General features: G+C 40.2%; 1 protein-coding gene across 2 annotated transcripts in view; it reads left to right on the forward strand.

Annotated features, from left to right (window-relative positions):
- Positions 1-27,622, forward strand: part of gk5 (glycerol kinase 5) — a 92,297-nt gene that overhangs the window by 11,469 nt on the left and 53,206 nt on the right. For both annotated transcript variants that reach the window (XM_041182844.1, XM_041182845.1), the window contains exons 2-5: positions 4,664-4,757; positions 16,153-16,228; positions 18,575-18,668; positions 21,080-21,211. In XM_041182844.1, coding sequence (XP_041038778.1) covers positions 4,664-4,757; positions 16,153-16,228; positions 18,575-18,668; positions 21,080-21,211 — 396 coding nt within the window. The remainder of the gene's footprint in view (positions 1-4,663; positions 4,758-16,152; positions 16,229-18,574; positions 18,669-21,079; positions 21,212-27,622) is intronic.

Raw genomic sequence — 27,622 nt, forward strand, 5'->3', positions numbered from 1 at the left:
ATGATTGAAGAAAGAGTTAGTTTGCAGTTAATAAATTGAAAGCAGTGGTAAATGATGAATATCAATAACCCATTTAGAATCGCCTTGACAAGATCAAACAGTGGGTGACAAAAGGCAAATGCAGTTTTATACAAGCAAATGGAAACTTGAGGTCTGGCAAAGAAAAAGTTGACGTGGATTTTGTGCTTATTTGGAATGTATTTGAGGTATCTGAGAGGGAGTGAGATCTTGGACGTAAAGGATCCCAAGGCACTATTCAGAAAGAGCTGGAGTATTCTTCCCAGTATCCTGGCCAATATTTATCACCCAACCAACATCACTAAGAATCAGTTTATCTGATCAGTATTCCAGTACTGCTGTGGGGTCTTGCTGTGCAAAAATTGGATGCCTTGTTTCATACAACAGTGACTACACTTCCCAAAGTGCTTCAGAGCCAATTAAGTATTTTTGATGTCCTGAGGTCATGAAAGGACCTATATAAATGCAAGTTTTTGTTTTTACAAAGTTTGAAAAAGAATGTCCATCCATTTTCTCAAATCTGATTGCTACTAATCAAGTGGTCATTTCTTTATTAACTGCGAGGCCGTTTGGCACAGTTTTAAAAAAAATTGAATGTTTTTATTTTCATTGAAATGAACATCTAATTAGACAGTGCAAGGAAAGAATCAGGCAGACTTTCAAACAAAAGAAAAATCCTTGTGAGAGCTACAATGTAGAAGAGCCTGAAGTAACAGATTCAGATACCTATTCATTGTATAACTTGAAGGCTGGAAGAACAGAACCAATATATGTAACAGTGAAGATAAATAACAGACCTATTAGAATGGAAGTGGACACAGGAGCTTCCACTACAGTGATTGGTGAACACACCTTCAAATATCTGAATTATGGTAAATATATATTAAATTTGGAAGAAACAGATGCCAAATTTAAAAACTTACATGGAAGAAGACATCCAAGTCAAACGTATAAGCAGAGTTACTGTTAATTGCAGAAGCCAATTGGTAAAATTACTCTTGATGAGGGTAGCAGGCAAGGGGCCAAGCCTCCTTGGATGAAACTGGCTAAAGGAAATTAAGTTAGAATAGGCTGAAATTTTCCAGCTGAGAGCAAGTGGGTTACTAGAGCTACTACAAAAATATGTCTCAATCTTCAAGGACAAACTTGGGAAGATCCAGGGGCTGCAAGCAAAAATTCATGTGGACTCAGAGGTGACCTGCCGATTCATGAAGGCAAGACCAGTACCTTATGCACTGCAGGAAAAGGTCAACGCTGAACTGGACAGATTAGAGAAACTGGGAGTTATACAACCTGTGCAGTTCTCAGAATGGCAGCACCAATAGTCCCTGTTCTTAAACCCAACCAAAGCATCTGAATTTGTGGAGACTACAAATTGACAGTTAATAAAGTGGCTGAGCTGGATCAGACACCCCAAACCAAAAATCGAAGTCCTTTATGCTATGCTGGCAGGTGGAACTGCCTACATGAAGCTTGATATGAGTCATGCTTATCAACAACTAGAGTTATTGAAGGCCGCTTGGGAATTTGTCACAATTAATACACACAAAGGGTTGTACCAATATACCCGTTTGTCTATCGGTGTCTCCTCAACTTGTGCCATACCCCTGGGAACAATGGAAAGTTTACTGCACGTACTGCCCCACATTGTAGTTTATTTAGATGATGTTCTGGTGACAGGACTCACTGAAAAGGAGCATTTGGCAAACTTCGAAAAAGCCTTAAAATGTCTTTTGCAAGTTGGAGTGCGTTTAAAAAAAATCACACGTTCCAATTGAAGGAGCTAATCTATTTGGGTCACAGGGTAGATTCACAGGGCCTCCACCCAGTTGAGGAAAAAGTGAGATCCATAAGAGAGGCACATGTGCCAAAGAACACCTCTGAGCCCAAATCATTCTTGGGGATGATCAATTACTATAGGCGTTTCTTACCTGATTTGTCGACAGAACTGGCACCCCTGTATTACTTACTCAGGAAAAACCAACCTTGGTCTTGGTAAACACCACAGAAATAAGCTTTCATAAAGGTTTAAAAAAAAAAATGTTGCACTCGTCCAGTTTATTAGTACATTACGACCAGAGGAAAGAATTGGGGTTGATATGTGACGCATCTCCCTATGGAGTGGGAGCAGTGCTCTCCCATCGAATGGATGATGGGATGAAAAGACCTATAGGATATGCATCAAGGGCACCTACCACAGCAGAAAAGGGATACTCACAGTAAAGGAGGCGTGTCGATCATCTTTGGTGTCAAGAAATTTCATCAGTATATACACGTCTGTCATTTTACTATCTTTTCAGACCACAAGCCATTGCTAGGATTGTTCAGCGAGGACAAGGCTATACCACCCATAGCCTCAGTAAGAATACAAAGATGGGCATTGATCCTGGCAGCGTATGAGTATACTTTCGACAGGCTTGGAAATCAAATTGCAAACACTGATGCACTAAACCATTTGCCCTTACAAGAAAAAGATGAGGATATCCCAGTTCCACAAGAACTCGTTTTATTGTTGAATTCCTTAGATTCAACTATGCTGATCAGAGACTGGACAAGTCGAGACCCAGTCTTATCCAAAGTACAAGAATAAGTTCTTTATGGTTGGTCACAAGTGTAGGTATCTGACTAAATGAAACTGCATTTTAGTAGAAGGCATGAAATTACCAGCCAGGATGGTGTCTCATTGTGGGCAGCATGAGTGATTGTTCCTCCAAAAGGAAGAAAGCCATTGTTGATTGAACTAGATAGTGCACATCTAGGAATTTCCCAGATGAAGACCATTGCACTCAGCTATCTATGGTGGCCTGGGATGTATGGAGAAATAGAGAGCTTAGTGAAGAATTGTATGCAGCGTCAGCAAGTGCAAAAGTTACCTTCAACAGCTCTGTTACACCCTTGGCAATGGCCAGGAAGCTCATGGATACGATTACACATCGACTATGTGGGACCTTTTCATGGAAACAATGTTTCTGCTTATTGTTGATGCCCACTCAAAGTGGATGGACATGTATGAGGTGAAGTCATCAATGTCTTCTGCTACAATTAAGAAGCTACATCAAAGTTTTGCCAATCGTGGACTAGAAGAAGTGGTTTTATCTGATAACAGCATGGCATTTAAGAGTACTGAGTTTCAACGGTTTATCAGACTCAACGGTATCTCTCGTAAAAACTTCACCATACCACCCTTCCTCAAATGGACTGGCCGAAAGGGCAGTTCAAATATTCAAGGCTGGCATGAAGAAATTAGTTGAAGATTCCTTAACAACCAAACTAGCATGTTTTTCTTATTTATTTTAGCACCTGAGGAATTATTGATGAAGCACTGCCTCAGGACAAGGTTGGGCTTAATAATGCCAAATTTGGGTGGGAAGGTGGAAAGGAGTCAGGGAAGTCAGAAAACTAGACATGACTGGCGTAGTAGTGACAGGAAGTTTACTGTAGGAGAGACAGCATTTTGGAGAAGGACCAAATGGGTTATCGGGTGAAATAAGTGCAGTGAGTTCCTTACCACGTGAAGGTGGAAGGTCGAGTCATACAGAAACATGTGCATTATATAAAGAGGAGAGAAACAAATCACCAAGAAATGATTCGATCAGTGTTCAACACTGATCAGCGTTTCCTGTTGAGAGAACTTAGTTGAGTACAGATATGTCTAAAGGGTTGGCTGTACCTGCAAGAGTTGAGGAAACAGATTTGCAGGTGCCCACCAAAGAACCTGACGTTCAGAAAACTAGAAAAGGAAGTTCCTGACAAAGCATCTGAAACTGTAGAGCTGAGATTTTCTGCATGCATAAGGAAACCCCCAGAAAAGACTGAATTTGTAAATTACTTGTAAATAATTTGATATTTTGAGAAATTTGTAATTGTAACTGTAAAATGTATTTGAGTAAAGAGGGAGGGATGTGGTATCTAATGTGTAGTATGCATTTAAGAAGAATGTTATAATGGAAGGTCACATGATCTTAGTACCCAATAGAAGAGTAGCACTAGCTACCTCAGTAGTCTATAGTTGGAGTCTGTACTGCAGAGACAGGGCTTCAGTTGAAAGCATACAAGTGTAGCTGCAGAATATGTTTGTAAATCAACAGAATGTGTTCCACCTAAGAAGTGTCTACTGACCTACTCTGTCTATTGTACCAACTCAGCAACCCAGATCATCAGCCCCAACAAATTGGTGACCAGGATCCAGCATTAATGTTGGTGGATCTGCATAATATCAAATCTGTGTCAAAGATTGCTGTCAAACCCTGAACTGACTGAAATGCAGCATATGAAATCAGGTCAGGCTCTGTTCCCAGACTCAGACTGCTTTGAATACCATTATAGTTGGTGCAAATGCCCCTATGTATTCTTACTTAATTCCAAATGTCCAGCCTATAACAACTTCTGGTATTAAGACATCGAATATTGGAAAATAGCTGATTTACCTATATAAATTGTTTATCTCACTTACTGCTTTGTTAAAGTGAATAGTTTATTTTTTTTACAATCTTTTATAATTTTTGATGAATGCAATGAAATCCATTCTTATGTTGTCTGCACTGCCAGGTGCTATGTTGTGATCATGAAGTAGTCAATAACGTGAGAATATTCTTCAAAAACTTCTTTCCTCAGCTTGTCTGTTGCCATTTATTTTTCCTAACAGATAACCATGTTGTATCCCAAACCTGGCAGGGTTGAGGTGAATCCCGACTCAATATTTGAACAATTTGTTGCTGTTGTGAAAGAAGCAGTTGAAGGTAAGGAGAAAGTTTCCTTTTGGAGGTTCAGTTTAAAATAAAATCCGATTTGGTGCATATTATTTGCAATATTTTCTGTTTCATGCACCGCAGTGTGACTAGGCAAATAAGCAACCTGCTTTCTGTTCTGAGCTCCCAATAGCAAAACCAAATTGACTTTGAGACTGTGCTGCCGTTATTCCCTATAGAGAAACTTCTGTCTCTGGCAATGATCCTTGATCTGGGTAAGGCCAGGTGGAGGAACATTGGCTATGATTCCAGGTTCAGCTTCAGTACACAGCCTACTCCAGTATAGATTACACATTGGTGAGACCAAGCTGATAGAAATTATTTGTAACTTCCTCTGAAATGTGAGTTGAAGTTGAAGGAACTTTCAAGAATATTGATTGTGAATTGTAAAGGTAAAAGAAGATGCAATGCCTGATTCTTCAGGACACATTTGCATTGCCCAAGGGTAGGTCCTTGCCTCATTGTCTGCTGATGCTTCACCCTGACCTGTTTTCCTTGGCAGTTTTTGTAAGTGATGGTTTGCCATTGCCTACCACACTAAGGGGCAGGGCAAAGAGGCAGGTCCCAAGTCTACCTGAACCAGAATGGGAGTTGAACCTGTGGAATTAATCTGAACCACATGCTAGCCATCTAACCAACAGAGCTAACCAGCCCCCCACAGCAGTTTCATTGTCGTCTATATGTGCCTATAAGAGAATGTAACCACACAGTACTATTTCCTGCTTCAGTTGCAAAGACAACAACTTATATTTATATAGCCATGACTCACCTCGAGGCACCACTAAGGAGGATTATTAAACAAAGTATGGCACCAAGCCACATAAGGAAATATTTGGTCAGATGGCCAAAAGCTTGGTCAAAGAGGTAGGTTTTAAGAAGTGTCTTAAAAGAGGAAAACATGATAGAGAGGAGGAGAGGTGTAGGGAGGGACTTCTAGAGCTTGGGTCCTAGGTAACTGAAGGTTCAGCTACGAATGGTGGAGCAATTATAATTTGGAATGCACAAGAGGCCAACATTAGAGGAGCACAGATATCTTGGGGACTTATGGGGCTGGAGGAGATTACAGAGATATTTGAGACCTTTGACAAGGTCCCTCATGGCAGACTGGTACAGAAGGTGAAGTCGCACAGGATCAGAGGTGAGCTGGCAAGATGGATTCAGAATTGGCTTGGTCATAGAAGACAGAGGTTAGCAGTGGAAGGGTGCTTTTCTGAATGGAGAGCTGTGACTAGTGGTGTTCCACAGGGATCAGTGCTGGGACCTTTGCTGTTAGTAGTATACGTAAATGATTTGGAGGAAAATGTAACTGGGCTAATTAGTAAGTTTGCAGATGACACTAAGGTTGGAAGAGTTGCATATAGTGAAGAGGATTGTCAAAGGATACAACGGGATATAGATCGGTTGGAGACTTGGGTGGAGAAATGACAGGTGGAGTTTAATCCAGACAAATGCGAGGTAGTGCATTTTGGAAGGTCTAATACAGGTAGGAATTATACAGTAAATGGCAGAACCCTTAAGTGCATCGACAGGCAGAGGGATCTGGGTGTACAGGTCCACAGATCACTGAAAGTGGCAATGCAGGTGGATAAGGTAGTCAGGAAGGCATATGGCATGCTTGCCTTCATCGGCAGGGGTATTGAGTATAAAAGCTGGGAAGCCATGCTGCAGCTGTATAGAATTTTGGTTAGCCCACACTTGGAATATTGCATGCAATTCTGGTCACCACATTACTGGAAGGATATGGAGGCATTGGAGAGGGTGCAGAGGAGGTTTACCAGGATGCTGACTGGTCTGGAGGTTATTAGCTTTGAGAAAAGTTTGGAGAAACTCAGATTGTTCTCACTAGAACGATGGAGATTGAGGGATGACTTGATAGAAGTTTACAAAATTATGAGTGGCATGGATAGAGTACATATTCAGAAGCTTTTTCCCAGGGTGGAAGAGTCAATCACTAGCGGACATAGATTTAAGGTGACAGGAGAAAACTATAGAGGAGATGTGCGGGGCAAGTTTTTTACGCAGAGGGTAATGAGTGTCTGGAATTCGCTGCCAGAGGAGGTGGTGGAAGCAGGTACGATAGTGGTGTTTAAGAGGCAGCTTGACAAATATATGAATAGGATGGGAATAGAGGGATATGGACCCTGGAAGTGCAAAATGTTTTGCTTGACGGGCAATATGATTGGCGCAGGCTTGGAGGGCCGAAGGGCCTGTTCTTGTGCTGTACTTTTCTTTGTTCTTCGGGTGAGGCCATGGAGAGACTGAAAACAAGGATGAGAATTTTAAAATCAAGCCATTGATTGACTGGGAGCCAATATAGGTTAGTAACACTGGGTTGATGAAAGGGGCTTGCTGTGAGTTAAGACACACTAAGCAGAGGATTGGATGACAAAATTTATTGAGGATGGAATGTGGGAGACGGGTCAGGACTCTGTTGCAATAGTTGAGTCTAGAGATAATGAAAGCAAGAATGAGGTTTTCAGCACCACTTGAGCTGAGATGGACGTGCAGTCGGGCAGTGTAACGGAAGTAACAAAGATTTTCAAAAATGAAAGTTTCACAACCTTTATGCAATGCAATCATTTCCTGTTTCCGTTTGCTTAAGTGAAATGAGGAATAGATGATTTCATAAAAGCTTCAGAGACTTCTTCCTTTTTGTATTGCCTTTATTTCATGTAGAGAAGCATCTGTCTCTGGCAATTACCCGGATGGGCTGAGTAAAGCGTGGACCTCACCATGTGGAGGAAGCTTAACTATAATTCCTTGAAAACTTCAGAGAACATGTGACTTGGGGCTTTTAGGGAGTTAGGAAAGAAATTAAAAAGTAGGACCTCAACAGCAGTAATTGTCAGGGTTACTCCCAATGCCACGTGCTAGTGAGCATAGAAATGGGAGGTTTGAGCGATTAACCATGTGGCTGGTGTAGGAGGGAGAGCATCAGATTTATGAGGCATTGAGAATGGTTCGGGGCAGGTGGGACCTGTACAAGATGGATAGGTTGTACCTTAGTAGGACTGCTACTAATATCCTGACAGGGAGATTTGCTGTGCTGTTGAGGGTTTAAAATAGGTCAACACGGGGACAAGAACCTCATGGGGAGCTCAGATTGGAAGCAAAACTCATAACAGGAAGTAGAAAAGTAGTTAGTGAAATTAGAAGCCAGATGAAGCGAAGGCAAGCTTCAAATAGAATCAGAATGTGGAATAGTGTTTAAAAAGGCAAGGTTAGGGGTGCAACAAGGTAGATGATTTGAAGGCACAAATAGAGGTAAATGGGTATAATTTAATTGCCACTACAGAGACATGGTTACAGGGTGACCAAAACTGGAAACTGAATATTGAAGGATATTCGTCATTTAGGAAAGATAGGCAAAAATGAAAAGGAGGTGGGATAGCGCTGTTAATAAGGGACGAGATCAGTACATTAGTGAGAGGGGAATCTTAGACTGAAGGATCAAGATGTAGAATCAGTTTAGGTGGAGCTGAGAAACAGAAAGGGGCAGCAACCATTGGTGAAAGCTGTTTATAGGCCACCAAACTATAGGGGTAACTTTGGGCATGGTATAAGTCAGGAAATTTGATATGCATGTAACATGGGTGAAACAGTAATATTGGGCAACTTCAATTTACATATAGACTGCGTAAACTTGATGTAGTACTAATGCTGTGGAGGATGAATTCCTGGAGTGTGTACAAGATAAGTTTCTGGAGCAGTACATTGAAGAACCAACTAGGGATTGGGTTATTTTTAGATTTAGTATTATGATAAAGGGCTAATTAATAACCTTGCTGTAAAGGAGCATTTAGGAAATAATGACCATAATAGAATCTCACATTAACTTTGAAAGTGATTTAGTTCATTCTGAAACTAGGGTTTTAAATCTGAACAAAGGAAACATTGAAGGTATGAGGGGCAAGTTGACTATGGTGGATTGGGAAAATGCATTAAAAGATTTGACAGTAGACAGGCAATTGCTAATATTAGAGAAGTATTATATGGTCTACAACAATATATATTCCTCGAAGACGCACAAACCCCACAGGAAGGATGAAACAACTGTAGCTAGCAAAAGAAGTTAAAGATTGCATTAGATCAAAGGCAGTGGCTTATAAGGTTGCCAGGAAAAGTGATAAGCGAGAGGAAAAGGCCCCAGACAAGAAGTTAATAAACTAAATTAGATCATAAGGAATTGGGGGCAATATACTGCTATGGATTAATAATTGCTTAACAGACAGAAAACAGGGAGTAGGAATAAATGGGTCATTCCCAGGATGGCAGGTTGTTATTAGTAGGGTGCCGCAAGGATCAGTGCTGGGGCCATAGCTGTTCGCAATTTATATAAATGATTTGGATGTCAGGACCAAATGAAATATTTCCAATTTTGCTCACGACATAAAACTAAATGGGAATGTTAGCTGTAAGGAGGCTTCAAGGAGAGGCTAAGTGGATGGATAAGAACATGGCAGCTGGAATATAATGTGAATAGGTGTGAAGTTATTCACTTTGGTAGAAAAACCAGAAAGGCGGAATATTTCTTAAATGGTGAGAGGTTGGGAAGTAATGATGTCCAAAGGGACCTGGGTGTCCTTGTTCATGAGTCACTAAAAACTAGCATGCAGGTACAGCAAGGTATTAGGAAGGCGAATAGTATGTTGGCCTTCATTGCAAGGGGATTTGAGTACAGGAGTAAAGATGTCTTGCTGCATTTGTATAGAGCCTTGGTGACACCGCACCTGGAGTATTGTGTACAGTTTTGGTCTCCTTACCTAAGGAAGGATATAATTGCTGAAGGAGGAGGTGAAAGAGTTAAAAACCAAATACAATGGACAAAGAAGTGGCTTTTGATAAAGTACAAGCCATAGTCTGGACCAGATAAGAATCAAGGATTGTCTGTATACATTGAATAGGAGTGGATAATGTGATCATGTACGAGTGTCTAGAAGATAATAGGATACACCAAACTAAGTATGTGTGAAAATGCTTGGGTCCTGCAACGAGGGTAAAACATGTACACATCGAAGATAATAGGAAAGACGAAACTAATTGTGTGTGTAAATGAGATGTAGACATTGATCATTGGTGCATGCAAAATTGGTGCATGCAAATAGGATGGGATAAGTATAACTGCAAGGAAATGTGACCAGTTGGGGAGCTTGTACCCACCTTGTATGGATACAGTCTCCCCTGCATACTTGAATAAAACTGGTGAAGGAAGCTTGAGCCTCGTGTAGTTGCTGCGGGATTGGAGGGTGCTTGAACTCCCTTTCACTTGTCGTAGAGGGAGTGCAATGGAGGTTCACTAGACTATGCCCTGGAATGGCAGGATTGTTTTATGAGGAGCGATTGAGGAAGCTGGGCCTGTATTCTCCTGGAGTTTTAAAGAATGAGAGGTGATTTAATTGAAACTTATAAAATTCTTACAGGGCATGATGGGGTAGATGTAGATAGGATGTTTCCCCAGGCTGGTGAGTCTAGAACCAGGGGACACAGTCCTAGAATAAGAGGCTGGCCATTTAAGATTGAGATGAGGAGGAATTTCTTCAGCCAGAGGGTGGTGAATCTTTGGAATTCTCTACCTCAGAGGACTGTGGAAGCTCAGTCATTGAACACGCTCAATAGATTTCTGGATACTAATGGCAACAAGGGATATGGAAATAGAATGGGAAATTGGCGTTGAGGCAGATGATCAGCTATAATCTAACTGAATGGCAGAGCAGACTTGATGGGCCAAATGGCCTATTCTTGCTTTTATGTTTCTAGTCTGTGTAATCAGAAATTGTTTAAATTTATAGCGCACTCAAAGCTGATGTATCGTTTTTAATGGTACAGTCCAAGTCCACTTTAGTTCAGGTTGTTTAAGTTCCCTTAGATGGATCAGTCCTCATTGAGCCCTAGTTGTGGTTCGTGGAAACTGATTGCCACAGCACTTCTGGAAGGCCCCTGTCACTGCAACCAGCCTTTGCTCTGAGGCTGTTTGGTTCACTAAACATTCACTAAACCTGTTTGGTATCAATCTGATCTAACAATACACTGTGTCATACTGTTCTCAAAGTTCTTAAGTTACAACTAAGTACATAATGCTGATTAGTTTCAATGACTCCCTTTCATAGTTAAAGTGCATTGCAAAAGAACATATGAATTAGGAGCAGGAGTAGGCCACTCAGCCCCTCGAGCCTGCTCCGCCATTCAATAAGATCATGGCTGATCTGAATGTAAACCACAACCCCACATTCCTTTACCCTCATAACTTTTCAATCCCTTGTTAATCAAGAATCTATCTCGCTCTGCTTCCACTGCTTTTTGAGGAAGAGAGTTCCAAAGACTCACGACCCTCCAGAGCGAAAATTTCTCCTCATCTCTGTCTTAAATGACCAACCCCTAAACAGTGACCCCTAGTTCTGGATTCTCCCACGTCCTCTCCACATCCACCCTGCCAAATCCCCTCAGGATCTTTAAAGGTTTCAATTAGGTCACCTCTTATTCTTCTAAATTCCAGTGGATACAAGCCTAACCTGTCCAGCCTTTCCTCATAAGACAACCCACCCATTCCTGGTATTAGTCTAGTAAACCTTTTCTTAACTGCTTCCAAGGCATTTACATCTTTCTTTAAATAAGGAGACCAGTACTGTATACAGTACCCCAGATGTGATCTCACCAGTGTATAAATGAAGCATAACCTCCCTACTTTTGTAATCAATTCCCCTCACAATAAATGATAACATTCTATTAGCTTTCCTAATTACCTGCTGTACCTGCATACTAACCTTTTGTGATTCATACACTAGGACACCCAGATCCCTCAGAATCTCAGAGCTCTGCAATTTCTCACCATTTAGATAATAAGCTTTCTTTTTATTCTTCCTGCCAAAATGAACAATTTCACATTTGCCCACATACTCCATTTGTCAGATCTTTGCCCACTCACTTAACCTATGTATGTCACTTTGTAACTCCTTATATCCTCTTCACAATTTACTTTCCTACTATCTTTGTGTTATCAGCAAACTTAGGCACCATTCCTTCAGTCCCTTTGTCCAAGTCATTTATATAAATTGAAAAAGTTGAGGCCCCAGCACTGATTCCTGTGGCACACAACTACCACATCCAGCCTACCAGAAAAAGACCCATTTATGCCAACTCTCTGCTTTCTGTTAGCTAGCCAATTTTCTTTCCATGCCAATATGTTATCTCCTATACCATGAGCTTTTATTTTCTGAAATAACCTTTGATGTGGCACTTTATCAAATGCCTTCTGGAAATTGAAGTATAGTACATCATTCAGTTTCCCTTTATCCACAGCGCATGCGACTCGTTGAAAGAATTCCAACAAATTGGTTAAACATAATTTCTCTTTTACAAAACCATGTTGACTCTGCTGGATTGCCTTGAATTTTTCTCAGTTCCCTACTATAACATCTTTAATAAGTTTCTAACATTTTCCCTATGACAGATATTAGGCTAACTGGCTTACAGGTTCCTGCTTCCTGTCTCCCTCCCTTTTTGAATAAAGGAGTTATATTTGGTATTTTCTAATCTAATGGAACCTTCCCCGAATCTAGGGAATTTAGGAAAATTAAAACCAGTACATCAACTATTTCACTAGCCACTTCTTTCAAGACCTTAAGGAGAAATCCAGCTGGGAATGTGTAAGCCCACAGCCCCAATAGTTTGCTCAATACCACTTCCCTGGTGAGTGTAATTTTCCCCAAGGTTCCTCCCTCCCTTCCATTTCCTGATTTACAGCTATTTCTGGGATGTTACTTTGTGGCCTCTTATAGTGAAGACAGAAGCAAAATACCTGTTTAACTCATCCACCATCTCCCTCCCCTGTTATCAATTCCCCAGGCACACTCCCTATAGGACCAAGGCTCGCTTTGTTAACTCTTATTTGAATATCTATAGAAACTTTTACTATCTATCTTTATATTAGTAGGTAACTTTCTCTCATACTCTAATTTTTCCCTCCTTATTTATCTTTTTGTCATTCATTGCCGTTCTTTATATTCTTTCCAATCTCCTGACTTGCCGTAAATTGCTGTTAATTAGATTTTCCTTTTAACTTCCAAGATGGTTTGCTTATAACCGGTCTTACAGTAGCTTAAGTTTTCTCATTTTTTTGCCTTTCTTATTTTAATCTAGCACACGCTGTGAGGGCAGTTCCCCACCCAAAAAATAAATTTGGTTTGAAGTTAGAGGGATGTCGGGCTGGAATCTCGCTAATGAGGCGAGAAGTACCAGTTGGGAAATTTCCAGACTGGGCATGCCCGCTTACATGAAAGTGGCCCTTGTGTGCAATATTTTCATTCTGGGCAGGCAGGCAGGAGCAAGAGTGAGTTAGGCCCAACAACTCCGGAAGCATGCCACAGAGGCAGGGGAGTGGTGAAGCAGGCTGGTTAAACGGCCTGCTTTGGTTCTTTGGGACTTAGTTCCAATTGTATTAAAGGCTGTTTGGCCCTCTAGCCCTCATCCCTTACACCTACCCCCCATTCCTACTTCGTGCCCACTCATCCAGTATGCACTATGTACAGAACTAATTAACCATATAATAACAGTTATAATTCTTGAAATGCTCACTTAAAGATAAACTCCCATTCACAAATCTCTTTGCAACAAAACTGCTGCTTTTACAACCTTATGAAAGTGTGAATCAGACAGAGCCATTATTGTATCAATAATATAAACTTTACCTCACTTCATGCCCCTTAACCTGGTCCTAATAAATACTCAAATATTAACCAAAGCAGGTCAAAGAAGGAATAACTTATTGTAATCACATAAAGGTGTCAATCAATTGAAGAAAACACTCTACCTCAGCCCATCTAAACATCCATCAGTCAGCCTTGAAGCTCAGCCGACCATTCGTAATGAGAACATCTGGGAACTTTATCAACAGAAAAAAATGGCCTCATTATGGATGCTAGGTGTTTGTTTTAAATAAGCATTTCAAGAATTGCCACTGTTTTTAAATGGCTCATTGGTTCTGTACGTAGTGCATACTGGGTGAGGTGGCATGGAGAGGCCATGGGCAAGATTTTTTTCAACATAACTTTCAAATGGTTCTCATTTGAGGGACTGTAAACCATTGGTCCTTGAGAAGCTGGCCTGGTTCTGTGAAAATAGTGAGAAGTGAATATGAGATGCCTATTCCCACAATGGAACTAGCCAGGTTGGGAGTGCAGGGTGTAGGTTTGCTACCTGCACCCTTATCCTGTGCTGGTAAAAATTGCTGGTGCCAGGAATTGGAGTGGGAATCCCGGAATCTGGTTCCACCTGCCATTTTTAAAGGCATCCGGAGTTGGCTTCATTCTGCAAAAATTCAGCCCAGCATTTGAATTGCCCACCACAATATTCAGTTTCATCTTAGATTAACTAGAGAACAATTTTTATTTGTGCATGGGGTGTGGGCGCTGTTGGCTAGGCCATCATTTATTGCCCATCCCTAATTGGCCTTGTTGAGAAGGTGGCGGTGAGCCTTGAACCACTGCAGTCCATGTGTTTGTAGGAACAACCACAGTGCTGTTAGGAAGAGAGTTCAAGTTTCATAACTTGAAACTGCAAATAAATCCTGGGAACAGTTGCCTTGCCAAATTGTGGAAAAGTTCACAGATGAATGGACCCATTTAGCTCATCCATTTTATCCTTCCATATAGAGCTAAAGTTTGCCTACTGTCTGTGTTTTGAGCTACTCCAGAGTTTGTGCCTTCTACTATCTAGCCTGGAATACAATTTGATGCATTACTCCCTTTTAGCAAGTTTGCTTAAAATATTTCATGACATCCTGAAGTTGTCTTTTATCAGTTTATGTCCATGACCCCTGACCTTGCTAACGTTCAGATTGTGAAAGTATGTGTGTTTTAAGCAAATTTATTCTGCCTTGGGATTGAAAAGTATTTGAAAGTCAAATCCTGTAAGAATCGTGATTTGTTTTAATAAATGCCTATTGGATAGTCAAATCGATTTCCACAAGGCAGTGTGGCGATGCTGGCATGTTAATAGAATATATTTTTATTGGGGGGGGGAAGCACTATTGGAAATGGGAGGTGAAAGAAAGTTAAAAGTTGAAGTTGTACTGATGTTTGATTAATAACGACAGCAATAACCTTTATTTATATAGCCTCTTTAACATAATAAGACATCCCAAGACCCTTCACAGGAGCGTTATAAAACAATGTATGACACTGAGCCACATTGGGAGAAATTAAGTCAGATGACCCAAAGAGGTAGGTTTTAAGAAATGCCTTATAGGTGGAAAGTGAGATAGAGTAGTAGGGAAGGAATTCTAGAGCTTAGGGTCCAAGCCACTGAAGGTGTGGCTACCAATAGTGGCACAATTTAAAATCAGGGATGTTTAAGAGGCCAGAATTAGAGGAGTGCAAATATCTCAGGAGATTGTAGAGCTGGAGGGGATTACAGAGATAGAGAGGGGTGTAACTACTTCAAAAATGCCTTAAATATGAAAACAGGATATTTGTTTCCTTTTTTAATTAACCCTCCAGCTATATAATCTCAAACTGGCTTTGAATTAAAGCCTTGAAATTACATCATGAACTATGATGTTAACCTGCAACTGGTTAACTGGGGTTGTTTGAAATTCCTTTGTTCAGCTATTTGAATGGATTAATGTATCGGTTGAAAAGAGTGGACAAAGGCGCTTCATATGAATGAGTTAGGCTAATGCCACACTGTAATTTCAAGGCTGAAATTGTTGCTGCACTAGTATGGAATGCGTACTCAGGGCATTTCCCTTCTAACTGGTGAGCTACTCACATTTCCTTTCTAACTGGTGAGCTACTCATATTGGTAACTGATCCGTAAGCTCTTTGTGATTCTGGGTTTTATTTACTGCTTTTGAAACCAATTCTTATTTGGGTTGAATTTCAAGAGTTACTTATTTCAAGGCTCTTTCCAACTAGTATACTTTGACTTCACAGGATTCTTTCTTTTTTTTAGTTTTCATTCTGTAGCCCGGAACTGTTTTAATTTGTCACCCTTACCTCCCAAAACACCCAAGGACTGAATTTCCTGGATAGAACTTACAGCTGCTGATTAGTCCTATCCAGGACCCTGCCCAAAATCCTGGTACAAAGTACAATTTCATTGTTGCTATTTTCTCTTCCCCCACAGCCAAAATTTCTTACCATCAGTTAAAGGGGGGTAAACTAGCTGGAACTGTGCCCAACCCATGTTCTGAAGAAGAGTCATACTGGACTCAAAATGCTAACTCTGTTTCTCTCTTCACAGATGGTTTTTCCAGTGCTTTCTGTTTTTATTTCAGATCTCCAGTATCGAAAGTATTTTGCTTTTATTTTAAAGTTTTTGGCTTGTTCTGCTATCCTACTGGCATTGTTCATGCACTAGATAAAACGATCCTTGTATTTTGTGCTTTCAGTTTCCGGATTGCACATGAAGCAGATGGTTGCTCTTGGTATTTCAACGCAGAGAGCAACATTTGTCACTTGGGACAAGTAAGTATTTGAAGAGAATAATATGCTCGCTGCTGTAAGCTTAGAATACACAATGGACCCAGGTTTAGGCCTGTCATTTCCATCTAAGATTTCTTTTTGTGTTGTGCAATTGCAGGACTTATTCAATGGAGAGAAGGAAAAATATACAGTGAACTCTCTCACTTCCATTTTCCCTAATAGCTTATTTCCACACAGTTTGCACTGTCATGTAATTGCTGGAGAAGTAACAAGGCTTCCCCCCCTCCTCCCCCACAAAAAATGTGATGCTTCTACAACAATGATCTGCCTTGTTTCATTTTGTAAAATCTGTGTATAATTGTGCTACTTGCCAGAACTGAAACATTACCTTCAGATGCTTAAGTGCCGGCCCATAGGTTTTATGGGCCAGGCAAAACTCAAGATGCCAACATCTGGAAGATATTAGAAGCGAGATTCATCAACAAAAATTCATACAGGTTGCAAAACAATTTAAACATAGTTATGTTTTTCCATTGAAAGTGTAGTATCATAATAGGTTCCACTTTTAAACAAATAGGAGTGAAATTTGACTGGCCTAGGTCAGCATGATATTTGGAAGAGCCTGTGGTTTACAGTAGTGCTGGTCCAGATGATGTCACAGATAACCAGTTAAATTCAGTGCACTTACTCTCCCCCCCCCCCACCCCAATCCCCCGTTCCCCCCAACTGCCCTCCCTCTCTGCCAGGCCCCTGCCAGTCCCCCATTGATCAGATGTACCTTGGCAATTTTCCACATTGTTAGATAAATGCCATTGTTGTAGCTGTACTGGAACAGCTTGGCTAGGGGCACAGTTAGTCTTCAGTAATGTTGTTAGGGCCCAAAGCCTTTGCAGTATTCAGTGCCTTCAGCTGTCTCTTCTTATCACATGGAGCGAATCGAGTTCACTGGCATGTGTGATGCTGTGGACCTCAGGAAGAGATTGAATCTTCAACATTTAAATTCCTCATTCAGAATGACTCCTCTGTACCCCAGGAAATACGGGCTGAGTTATGCAATCTATGTTCATAATTTAACCCTGATCAAACCGGCTATGTGAAAGTTGTACTGCCTGGTTTTATCCGATTGGAAATATTGGATGCAGGTGGGAGTAATAAAGAAGTACTTACATTTTATACAATATCTAATCACATCATTAAAACATCTGAAATTGCTTCACAAAGTGGATTACTTTTGTTGTGCAGTGACTGTTATTTAGGGAAATTTGCACAGCAACAGTTATAGTCACACATTATGCCAACAAGTAGCACCTGATGAAACTCCAATTTTACTAACAGCGCTCCAGATAGTTTGGTATCTCAATGCATTTAATAGAAATGTAGCATTAAAGTATCCAATATTCATTTCCTTTTGAAGGAAAGACAACTTTTTTTTTGTCAAAAGCCCCTTATTATGGAAAACAATATTCTGAAGCCCATGGTGTCCTCTAATGAATAAATTTACTTCAATCTATCATTGGGAAATTTAGTCAAATTCCATGTGGTATTTGAAGGGAAGATTATTGTAAAAACACAATCTTCCTGTTGCTTTGTGTCCTTTTAATCCTTTTAATCAGCCTTCTGCTTTTAAAGCCTGATGTGCACCCAAACCCCCTGCAAGCTGAGGATATTTCAACAGTTCTGTGCATCTACACGGACATGAAGTTTACCTTCGTTTTGCTGATGAGTGCCAGAAGGAACTATTTCTCTTCCACAGTTGCAGCACATTTCTGGTGCACTGTGCTCATATTGACCCTAAGCAGTCTCTACCCAGAAAATTGACCCCGTATTCTCTTGCCAATCCAGCATTGTAACATAGCAGTCATTCTATGAAGCCATACTTTGCAAGGTGTGTGGATCAGAGATTCGGGTTAACTGTGTTGTAGCCTTAATGTTGGGGAAGGAAGTAGTTAACTCATAAGGAGTTCAGTTGGTAATTATCAGTTAACTAGCTAAGTACCCATTTGAATGTATAAAAGAGAATACAGGTGAGATAAGTTCACCGTAGAGTTTTATGCACCAAAAATAAAACTCAGTTGGAAGAAGTCTTTATCTTTATTTCAAGCAGCTATTGGGACTTTTTCACTTAACTCCACTCTGTGTTCCCTGCAAACTTTAACTTCTCTCCCTCGTTTTTAATGGGATATCATGTAGAGATGGTTGTGTTATCAACGCATTTACCATTCATCAAAAAATTTCTTAATTGATCTGTAAAAAATATGAGGTCTTTATATATTTACAACACATTGCAGTAGAGCTACCTGAGATATTTCATCATAGGAATTGAAGTTTTCAGTGGGGTCGTTGAAATTGTTACATTCTTCATCCATATGTTCCATATTTGTCTTTCAGGACAACAGGAAGACCCTTTCATAACTTTATCTGCTGGCAAGACCTTCGAGCAGTTGATCTTGTCAAATCATGGAACAAATCATTACTACTTTGGGTAATTTAGTCAAGTTATAATTCTGGGGAGCTGCCAGATGAGTGCTATATTTTTAAGGTCATAATTAAGGTGGCAAGGATGAGGCGTGACAGATATTGAAACTCCTGTTGATGAATACCATTTGTTGTATCAATTTCGATTTGCATATTTCATACAGCAAATTATATAATTTTGAAACTGTGTTTAATTATAATTTAAATGCTATGGCACACCTTTTAAAATGACTTGGGACACAAAATGTTCTGTAAAAACCACAAAGCTTTTGGTTAGGCCGCATGTTTTCAAGTTATCTTTTCTGTTCCTTCTGAAGGGAGTAACTCCTACTGCAGTACTTCACAGGCCAATTTCAGATGAGAAAAACTGAGAGTATTGGCAGGCTGTTATCATGTGGAAGCAACACAGCCAGCTCACTCTGTGCTCCTCCGATGTTCACATGAACATTATCCAACAGCGAATCAGGAGGATTATTTCCTTTATTTGTCCCTTTGATATATCCTCGTCTTGGGATATTGAAGTGAAAATGGATATGTCACTAATGACTTGTAACTTCACATATGAATTTTAACATTGGCCCTTAACTATCATCCATATCCTACTCACAAGTATTCTCAGTATCTACTTTGTGTAATATAGTTTTATAATGCAGGCATTTTAAAAGAAAATATCTCTGATTCCCATTCCTTAAAAATTGCTTTTGTTTGCGATTGTGATGGTAAGAAAGTATTGGTAATTATTAAGCTGGAGCTGAGATCAACTCAATCATTTTAAAGGGTAATGACAGTAAAGCGGCACACTGGCGTACTAATACATTGTGGATGATAGGATGTCAGTTCATTCCTTTTATTGTTCGCCTGGTAAATTCATGACCTCAGGCTATTTGTCAGCTGGAGGCTTTTTATTACATGAAGGATGAAGAAATTTGGAAGGGAATTCCACTCTTGTGCTTTCTTAAGCCCACACTGCCATTACTATGAACTTGGGGCAAGCTCAAGGAATGAAGGGGGGAGCCTAAAAGAACGGCGAAGGAAAAGAAAAAGACTTGAGAAATGGTTGGAAATTAAAATGTAATTGTTTCAGTGGAACTAAAAACAAATTATGTTCAATAGCTTCAATTGTTTGCTCAAAAAAAAAGATTGATAAAATCAAATCAGGACGGTAAAACAGCCACATGCTTTCACAAATTTTAAAAAATTGTGCCCTCCCAATATCATTCTGCCGTTCTCCGAGTGCATTGGCTAAGGAGTACCATTGCTGCATCCGTGGAGGTGTGGGAATAATTTGCCATTGCAATGTCTTTGCCGTTTTGCTCTCTCATTGAAGTCTTGTATTAGAAGAAAGATATTAAAAGCAGCCTAGCAATTACTTATATTAATTAACCACTTAAACCGACATTTAAAATTAGTTAGCATTCATTTGCTAATATCACATGTTGAAGTTTCCAAGCTGTTCTCATTTGTTTCCTAATAATCAACTGTATCAGGAAAAATATAAAAAAGGCCTTTTATGAAAAGTGAGTAAGTTTAAGTCTTAAAAGGAATTCACATGACCTTCCCTCATGTACAAAACCAACTCCACTTTTTATACCTTTTACCCTCACATTCTCATTTCCAATTGCCCTGTATCAAGAAGAAGATCCCAAAGGCTAATATTACCAAAAACCTGATTGGAGACTGAAAACAATTCATCTTAGTTTCTCTGAGATTTGAACTTCTGTGAGATTCTGCCATAGGCTCAATTACTGTTATCTGTGGCACTCCATGTTCTTTTCACTAGGTAATTAGAGACCAGTTCATTGTTTTATGGTACAGTTGATAACCTGAGTTTAGTACAAAAGTAGAGATACGTTTAATTAGAATTGCACTTAAATTTGGTTCAAAGTTTTAATTTTGAAAACGACCCACAGTCTGTCAAATGTGTTGGAAATGTGATTTGAAAGACTTTCTTGGTGTGGATTTTGAAGATTTTGTGTACTTTGGTTTCCACCTTCCTTCTCTGCTTAATGCTGTGTGGAAATTCACAGAGCCACGAGGCATGCTCGATTTCTTAATGGTTTCCAATAAAATTGTTTGCTTCAGAAGGCTACGCAGCAACTTACTTGCTTCATGTTCATGCACATTTAGAATGTTCACTTTTTTGGTAACAGCTTCTAAATGGAGTGGGAAGGAGGAATTTTGTGCCAATTCCTGCTACATTTGCTGTTGGGAATGGGAGCAAGGAAATCAGCAAGCCTCACTCTAGAAAACTCCATTTTGACAATTCTTCAAAAGTATTTGGATCAGATCCAAAGATTTAACTGTAGCTCTGGTTGGAATTGCTTAAGATTCATTGAGACGCCAGACCATGGGTCTATCAAATGCACTTTTTTTTTTTGCAGAATAATTGACTATTGTTCTTCCTTGCTTTTAATGTAGGTGGTTCATAAATCCAGTGGATTGCTCCATTTTCTGACAAGGAAGAAGCGTTTCTTAGCTGCGAGTGTGATCCATTTCTCCACGCAGCACGTGTCCATTCGTTTAGCCTGGGTTCTCCAAAATATAAAAGAGGTAAGAAAACATACAGTTTGGATATTGATGAGTGTTGTGAGGACTCCCTTGCAGCTGCTACACTTGCGTTCCTAACATTTCATGGGAAATATTTTGTTCTGAGTTTAGTTAAAAATTCAAAACCCCAGATGAAGAAGCGAAGCCCATAGAGCAAAACACCATCAGTGTCAAAAATCGGGAGGCAAACCAAATCGTGAGAGAGAACTTTCATTTGTGTAACACTTTTCATGACCTCAGGACATCCTAAAGCACCTTACAGGCAATAGAGTATTTTGGAAGTGTAGTCACCTTTTTTGGTAATATTGGAAATTACATGGATGCTTCAAAGCTGCACAAATTGCTATTTCCACATTCTGTAGCTTATCGTTTATGTCTGAAAACTACACTCACTTCCACTTGTGTATTCAGGCATCTTTTTTAATAATCTCTAACTTTAACTGCTTGCAGACAAAGATAAGTGTTGACATACCCTTACTATGTCCAACATTGTTACTTCACTGCTGTTAGCTCCTCCTTTTGATTTTGTATCAGCTTGTGACCAATCAGATTAAAGTAGCAGGCCATTTAGCAGTTTTTAAATCTGTGTGTATGCTTTTAACCCCTTTGTTACACCAACATAATCCTTCTAGGTATTTGGTGAAGTTGAGTACACTTTAACTCCTACAATTTTATCTTCCCTCATATATGAGACACACACTTTCCTGTGATTTTAGCCAACAGAATTTTTTAATTTGTTCATGGGATGTGGGTGTTGCTGATTAGGCCAGCATTTATTGCCCATCCCCAATTACCCTTGAGAAGGTTGTGGTGTACTGCCTTGAACTGCTGCAGTCTCTGTGGGGTAGGTACATCCACAGTGCTGTTAGAGAAGGAGTTCCAGGATTTTGACCCAGCGACAGTGAAGGAACAACGATATATTTCCAAGTCAGGATGGTGAGTGGCTTGGAGGGGAACTTCCAGGTGGTGGTGTTCCCATGTATCTGCTGCCCTTGTCCTTCTAGATGGTAGCGGTCGTGGGTTTGGAAGGTGCTGTCGAAGGAACCTTGGTGATTTTCTGCAGTGCTTCTTGTAGATGGTACACACTGCTGCTACTGTGCATTGGTGGTGGTGGAGGGAGTGAATGTAGTGCCATTCAAGCGGGCTGCTTTGTCTTGTGTCACGAGGGTATAATAATTCTCATAATATTATTGTGATTTATTGTAAAACTAGGTTAACTTTCGGGTTTGGATTGTGTGCGTGTGTGTGTGTGTGAGAGAGATTGAATTGCAGATAGCTGGTCTGGAGACTTTGACTCATCAAAAGAACCCAGGTTTGAAATGCTAAATACGTAAACATGGCTGAAATTTTAGGATGTGAGGTGAGGAAAATTTGCATTTTTAGATAAATCAGGGTAGTTTGAATTTCAAAGAGATGGTAGGATGTTACACCTAGCCAGAGAAGCTAGGCCAAGCAGTATGTTTATTTTTCCCAAAGGCCACTGATAAAATGAGCACCATGAAAAGATTTATATATTATGAGATAGGTAAAGTTTCAAAAACATATGGGAACAATGGAATTTACATTAAAATGGAGAAACACCTATAAAACTGAATGCAGCTATGTGTCAGAAGGCATTGTAAGATCTACCAGAAGTGTAAAAAGCCTCTAGCATTTGTGCATTAAGCTGCTGTCTCCAGAAACCGAAGCTGGGAAAAGCCACTTTGAATTCTACTGTCCAGGGTATCGTGTTGACTTGCCTGGATCTGTTTAAATCTATTTTTTTTACCATTGCCTTAACGGGGGTGTAACTGGAAGCCAGATTAATTAGGGGTTTCAGGAGTTTTAAAGTAGTAATTTGTAGACCGATGTATGTGCTTGAAATCTTTTCTTTTGTTAATAAATGTTAATTTAGTTTTCTTTTAAAAAAAAACTCACATTTTGGTGGACTTATTACTACTGAATTCAGGGCACGCCTCTTGAAATAAATACAAATTGCAAAACCATTGTGACTTCGTGATCAAGTTTCTCTCGTGGATTTGATCCACCTAGCACACATCACCTGCTGCGTCATAACACCTGGATGATGTCGCGCTTCTCGAGTTTTGGAACTGCACTCATCCAGACATGTGGAAAGTATTCCATTACGCTCCTGGCTATGTCTAGTTCAGTTTCTGGTCAATGATAACCCCCACGATATTGATAGTGGGGAATTCAGCGATGGTAATGCCATTGAATGTCAAGGGGCGATGGTTAGATTCTCTTTTGTTGGAGACGGTCATTGAGTTGTGTGGTGCAAATGTTACTTGTCAGCCCAAGCCTGGATATTGTCCAGGTCTAGCTGCATTTGGACATGGACTGCTTCGGTATCTGAGGAGTCGTGAATGGTGCTGAATGTTACGCAATCATCCTTCTGATGGAAGGAAGTTCATTGATGAAGCAGGTGAAGATGGTTGGGCCTAGGACACTACCCCGAGGAAATCCTGCAGTGATGTCCTGAAACTGAGATGATTGACCTTCAATAGCCACAACCATCTTCCTTTGTACTAAATATGACTCCAGTTTGTGTTCTGTTCATCTTCCAATTGTTACTATAACTAGTAGGATGGTGTAGCCTTAACTGCTTTAGAAGTCCTCTCATGTGCTATCCCTACACTGGCTCTGGAACTTCCACTAGCCCTATACCCCAGCCACCATCCTCTGCTCTTTATGTGCCTGGCTGCTTGTGGGTATCCGTTTCCTTCTCTCGACTGTTGCTAGCTGTCGTACCCCTCTTTGGAATTCTTTTCATGGTCAGCTCCCTGCTACTACATCTCAGCATTTTCAAAACCCTCCTCAAAGCTAACCTCTTTGAGCAGTCAGTTCTTCTAACAAGCCTATGCATCTACTCCTCCTCCCAAATTCCCTGGAGCTTTGTTATATCAGCTAAGTTATTGCATGCAGAAGAATGAAGGGAGAGAGGAAGGAGTAACTTACAGGAAGAGTTGGCTGAATCAGTGACAAAATATGAGAGCTAAATGGAGAATGGAAGATGAATAGAACGATTGTTAGAAAAAAATCCTTTTTACCCATTAGTAAGTTAACATCTTGGCATTTGGTAATTTTTTTTTTCTCGTTTTAAATGTGGAGACAAAGAAATCCTATTTCCTATGTGGGTATCTTGTACTTATTAGGGGAAGTGTTAATTATAATATGCTGGTGCTCTTTCAGAAGATGTAGGGATGAAGAGGGCCGATTAGCCACATCTTGAATCATCCAATGCGAAAGATTCTACAGTCTCTTTTCCTCGTCTGGGGAATGTTAGAACCAGACCTTTCGGAAGTGAAATGAGAAAACACTTCTACACACACTAGGTGGTAAAAGTTTGGAACTCTTCTGCAAATGGCAATTAATGCTGGACCAATTGTTGATTTTAAACGAATATGATAGATTTTTGTGAACCAAATGTATTAAAGGATATGGAGCAAAGGTGGGTTTATGGAGTTAGATTTGTAGACCAGATGGAACAGGCTCAAAGGGTAGGTGGCCTCTATCTGTGCCTATATTGCCGTCTCTACCACCCTTAATCGCCAACTTCCACAGCGCACACTGTTTCTTCAATGATTAAAGCACAAGGTCCATTCCACGTATTGATCCTTTTGGATAAGGAAGAACCTCATGATATCAGTCCAAAGTTTACCTTTTGCTATTTTGAACCTGTGCCCCTTTGTCCTGTCATGATGTTATAATGTGAATTTGTGTTCTGAATCTGCTTTTTCTATGGTGTTTACTATCTTCTATACTTCTTTATAAGATCATCTCTTGGTCACCCATTTCCAAGGCTGAAAGCATCCAGTTGCTGTAGCCTTTCCTCATTAACTGTCCTTTGATGCTAAAGATCTTGCAGCTTTCCTGAACTCCATGAAGGCTTAAGTATCTCCCTTGTGTCTTGGTATCTAAAAATGGGCAGACTGACCAATACATTGAACAGTATGGCTTTCTGTTCCTTGTACTTGTGTTTTGATTACGTAATTCTGCCTCCTGGTCTAAACTGATTGATTTCAGCTAAAATTCTTCGGTCTGTTTCATTGCAACATTTGCTGCCAAAATGTTATCAAAAAGATATCAATAATTATTTAACTCTAGCAATATTTTAGGTGAAACTTGTATGGCCTAAGTTTAGGGATGAAGGTACAGCTTTCTGCTGGCAGAAATAGTTACTGCAACTTCTCAGTTTGTGTCCTCTATCCTGCAAATTGGGCCCAGCAGCAGAAAAACTTGTAAGTGTGGAATAAGAAATCCAGCCTATCAGATTTTTTCCCAGCGTTAATAACTTGCAATTTTGTGTGAGCAATTTATTGATGGCATAACCAATCAATGGCAAAACCTCAAAGATGATAAAGCCCTGAATTTTACAAAAAGAATCAAATATAAGAACCTCTCAACTTGCCCTCTAATTAAAACACAGAATTGTTAAGATGCAGAAGAAGGCCATTCGGCCCATCGTGTCTGCACCGGCACTCTGAGCATTTTATATTGGTGCCAATCTCTTGCCTTTTCCTCGTAACCCTGCCCATTGTTTCTATTTAAATAATCATCCAATGGCCGCTTAAATGCCTCAATTGAACCTGCCTCCACCACACTTCCAGGCAGTGCATTCCAAGCCCTAGCTACTTGCTGTGTGAAAAAGATTTTCTCGCCTCGCATTTGCTTCTTTTGCAAAACACTTTAAAACTGTGCCCTCTGGTTCTCGATCCATTTACGAGTGGGAGCAGTTTCTCCCTATATACCCTGCCCAGACCCCTCGTTATTTTGAAAATGTCTATCAAGCCTCCTCTTAGCCTTCTCCTCTCCAAGGAATACAGTCTCAACTGCCCCAATCTTTCTTCATAATTTGAAGTGTCTCATCCCCGGAACCATTCTTCTGCACTCTCTTCAATGCATTCATATCCTTCCTATAGTGTGGCACCCAGAACTGTATACAATACTCCAGCTGAGGTCTTACCAGGATCTTTTATAAGTTCATCAAACCTCCCTGCTCTGATACTCTATGCCTTCTGTTAATGAAGCCTAGAATACTGAATGCTTTCGAAACAGCTTTCTCTACCTGTCCTGCCATCTTTAACAACTTATGTAATTATACACCCAGGTCTCTTTGCTCCTGCACATCCTTTAGAATAGTATCATTCTTTAAACTGTCTCTCCATGTTCTTTGTTCCAGAGTGTATCACTGCACACTTCTCTGCATTGAACTTCATCTGCCACCTATATGCCCACTCCACCAATGTGTCCATGTCCTTTTGAAGGTCCACACTGTCCTCACAGTTTACAATTCTCCCAAGTTTTGTGTCATCCACAAGCTTTGAAAAACTCCAGCAAGTTAGTTAGACATGATTTTCCTTTAACAAGCCCATGCTGACTCTTCTGAATCAATCCACATTTTTCCATGTGACTATTAATTCTATCCTGAATAATTGTTTCTAGAAGTTTCCCCATGATTGAAGTTAAACTGACTGGTCTGTGACTGCAGGGCAGATCTTTATAACCTTTTTTGAACAAGGGCGTAATGTTTGTAATTCTCCAGTCCTCTGGCACTGCCCCTGAATCCAGGGAACATTGAAAGATTATTGCCAGTGCCTCTGCAATTTCCACTCTCACTTCCTTCAATATTCTTGGATGCATCTCATCTAGTCCTGGTGCCTTATCAATTTTAAGTATCGACCACTTATCCAATATCTCCTCCTCATCAATTTTAAATCCTTCTAGTGACTGAGTTTCCTCCTCTGTCACCATTGTCTGGGCAGCATCTACCTCGTGGGTAAAGACAGGTGTGAAGTATTAATTTAACATCTCAGCCATGCCTCTTGCATTTGTGTAAACCCCCTTTTTGGTCTCTAATTGGCCTTACTCCTCCTTTTACCACCCTTTAACTATTGATGCGCTTATAGAATACTTTGGGATTTCCTTTTATGTTAGCTGCTAGTCTTTTTTTCATAATCCCTCTTTGCTTCTCGTATTTGCTTTTTCACATCCTTTCTGTATTCAGCTTGGTTCTCAATTGTATTTGCTACCTGACACCTGTCATAAGCACACTTTCTTCTTTAACTTAATTTCCATCTCCTTTGTCATCCAGGGAGTTCTGGATTTGTTTGTCCTGCCCTTCCCCTTTTGAGGGAACGTACCTTGATTATGCCCAAACCATCTCCTCTTTGAAGGTAGCCCGTTGTTCAGCTATTGTTTTTCCTGCCAACCTTTGGTTCCAGTCTATCTGGCCCAGCTCCGTTCTTGTCCCATTGAAGTCCGCTCTGTGCCAATCCTACTCTGGATTGACCAATATCCTTTTCCACTGTCATCTTAAACCTCATGATACAATGATCACTGTCCCCTAAATGTTCCCCCACTGTCACTTGATCTACTTGGCCCACCTCATTCCCAAGAACCATGCCTAGCAGTGCC

Source organism: Carcharodon carcharias, chromosome 2 (genome assembly GCF_017639515.1).
Source record: "Carcharodon carcharias isolate sCarCar2 chromosome 2, sCarCar2.pri, whole genome shotgun sequence".
Taxonomy (NCBI): Eukaryota; Metazoa; Chordata; class Chondrichthyes; order Lamniformes; family Lamnidae; genus Carcharodon; species Carcharodon carcharias.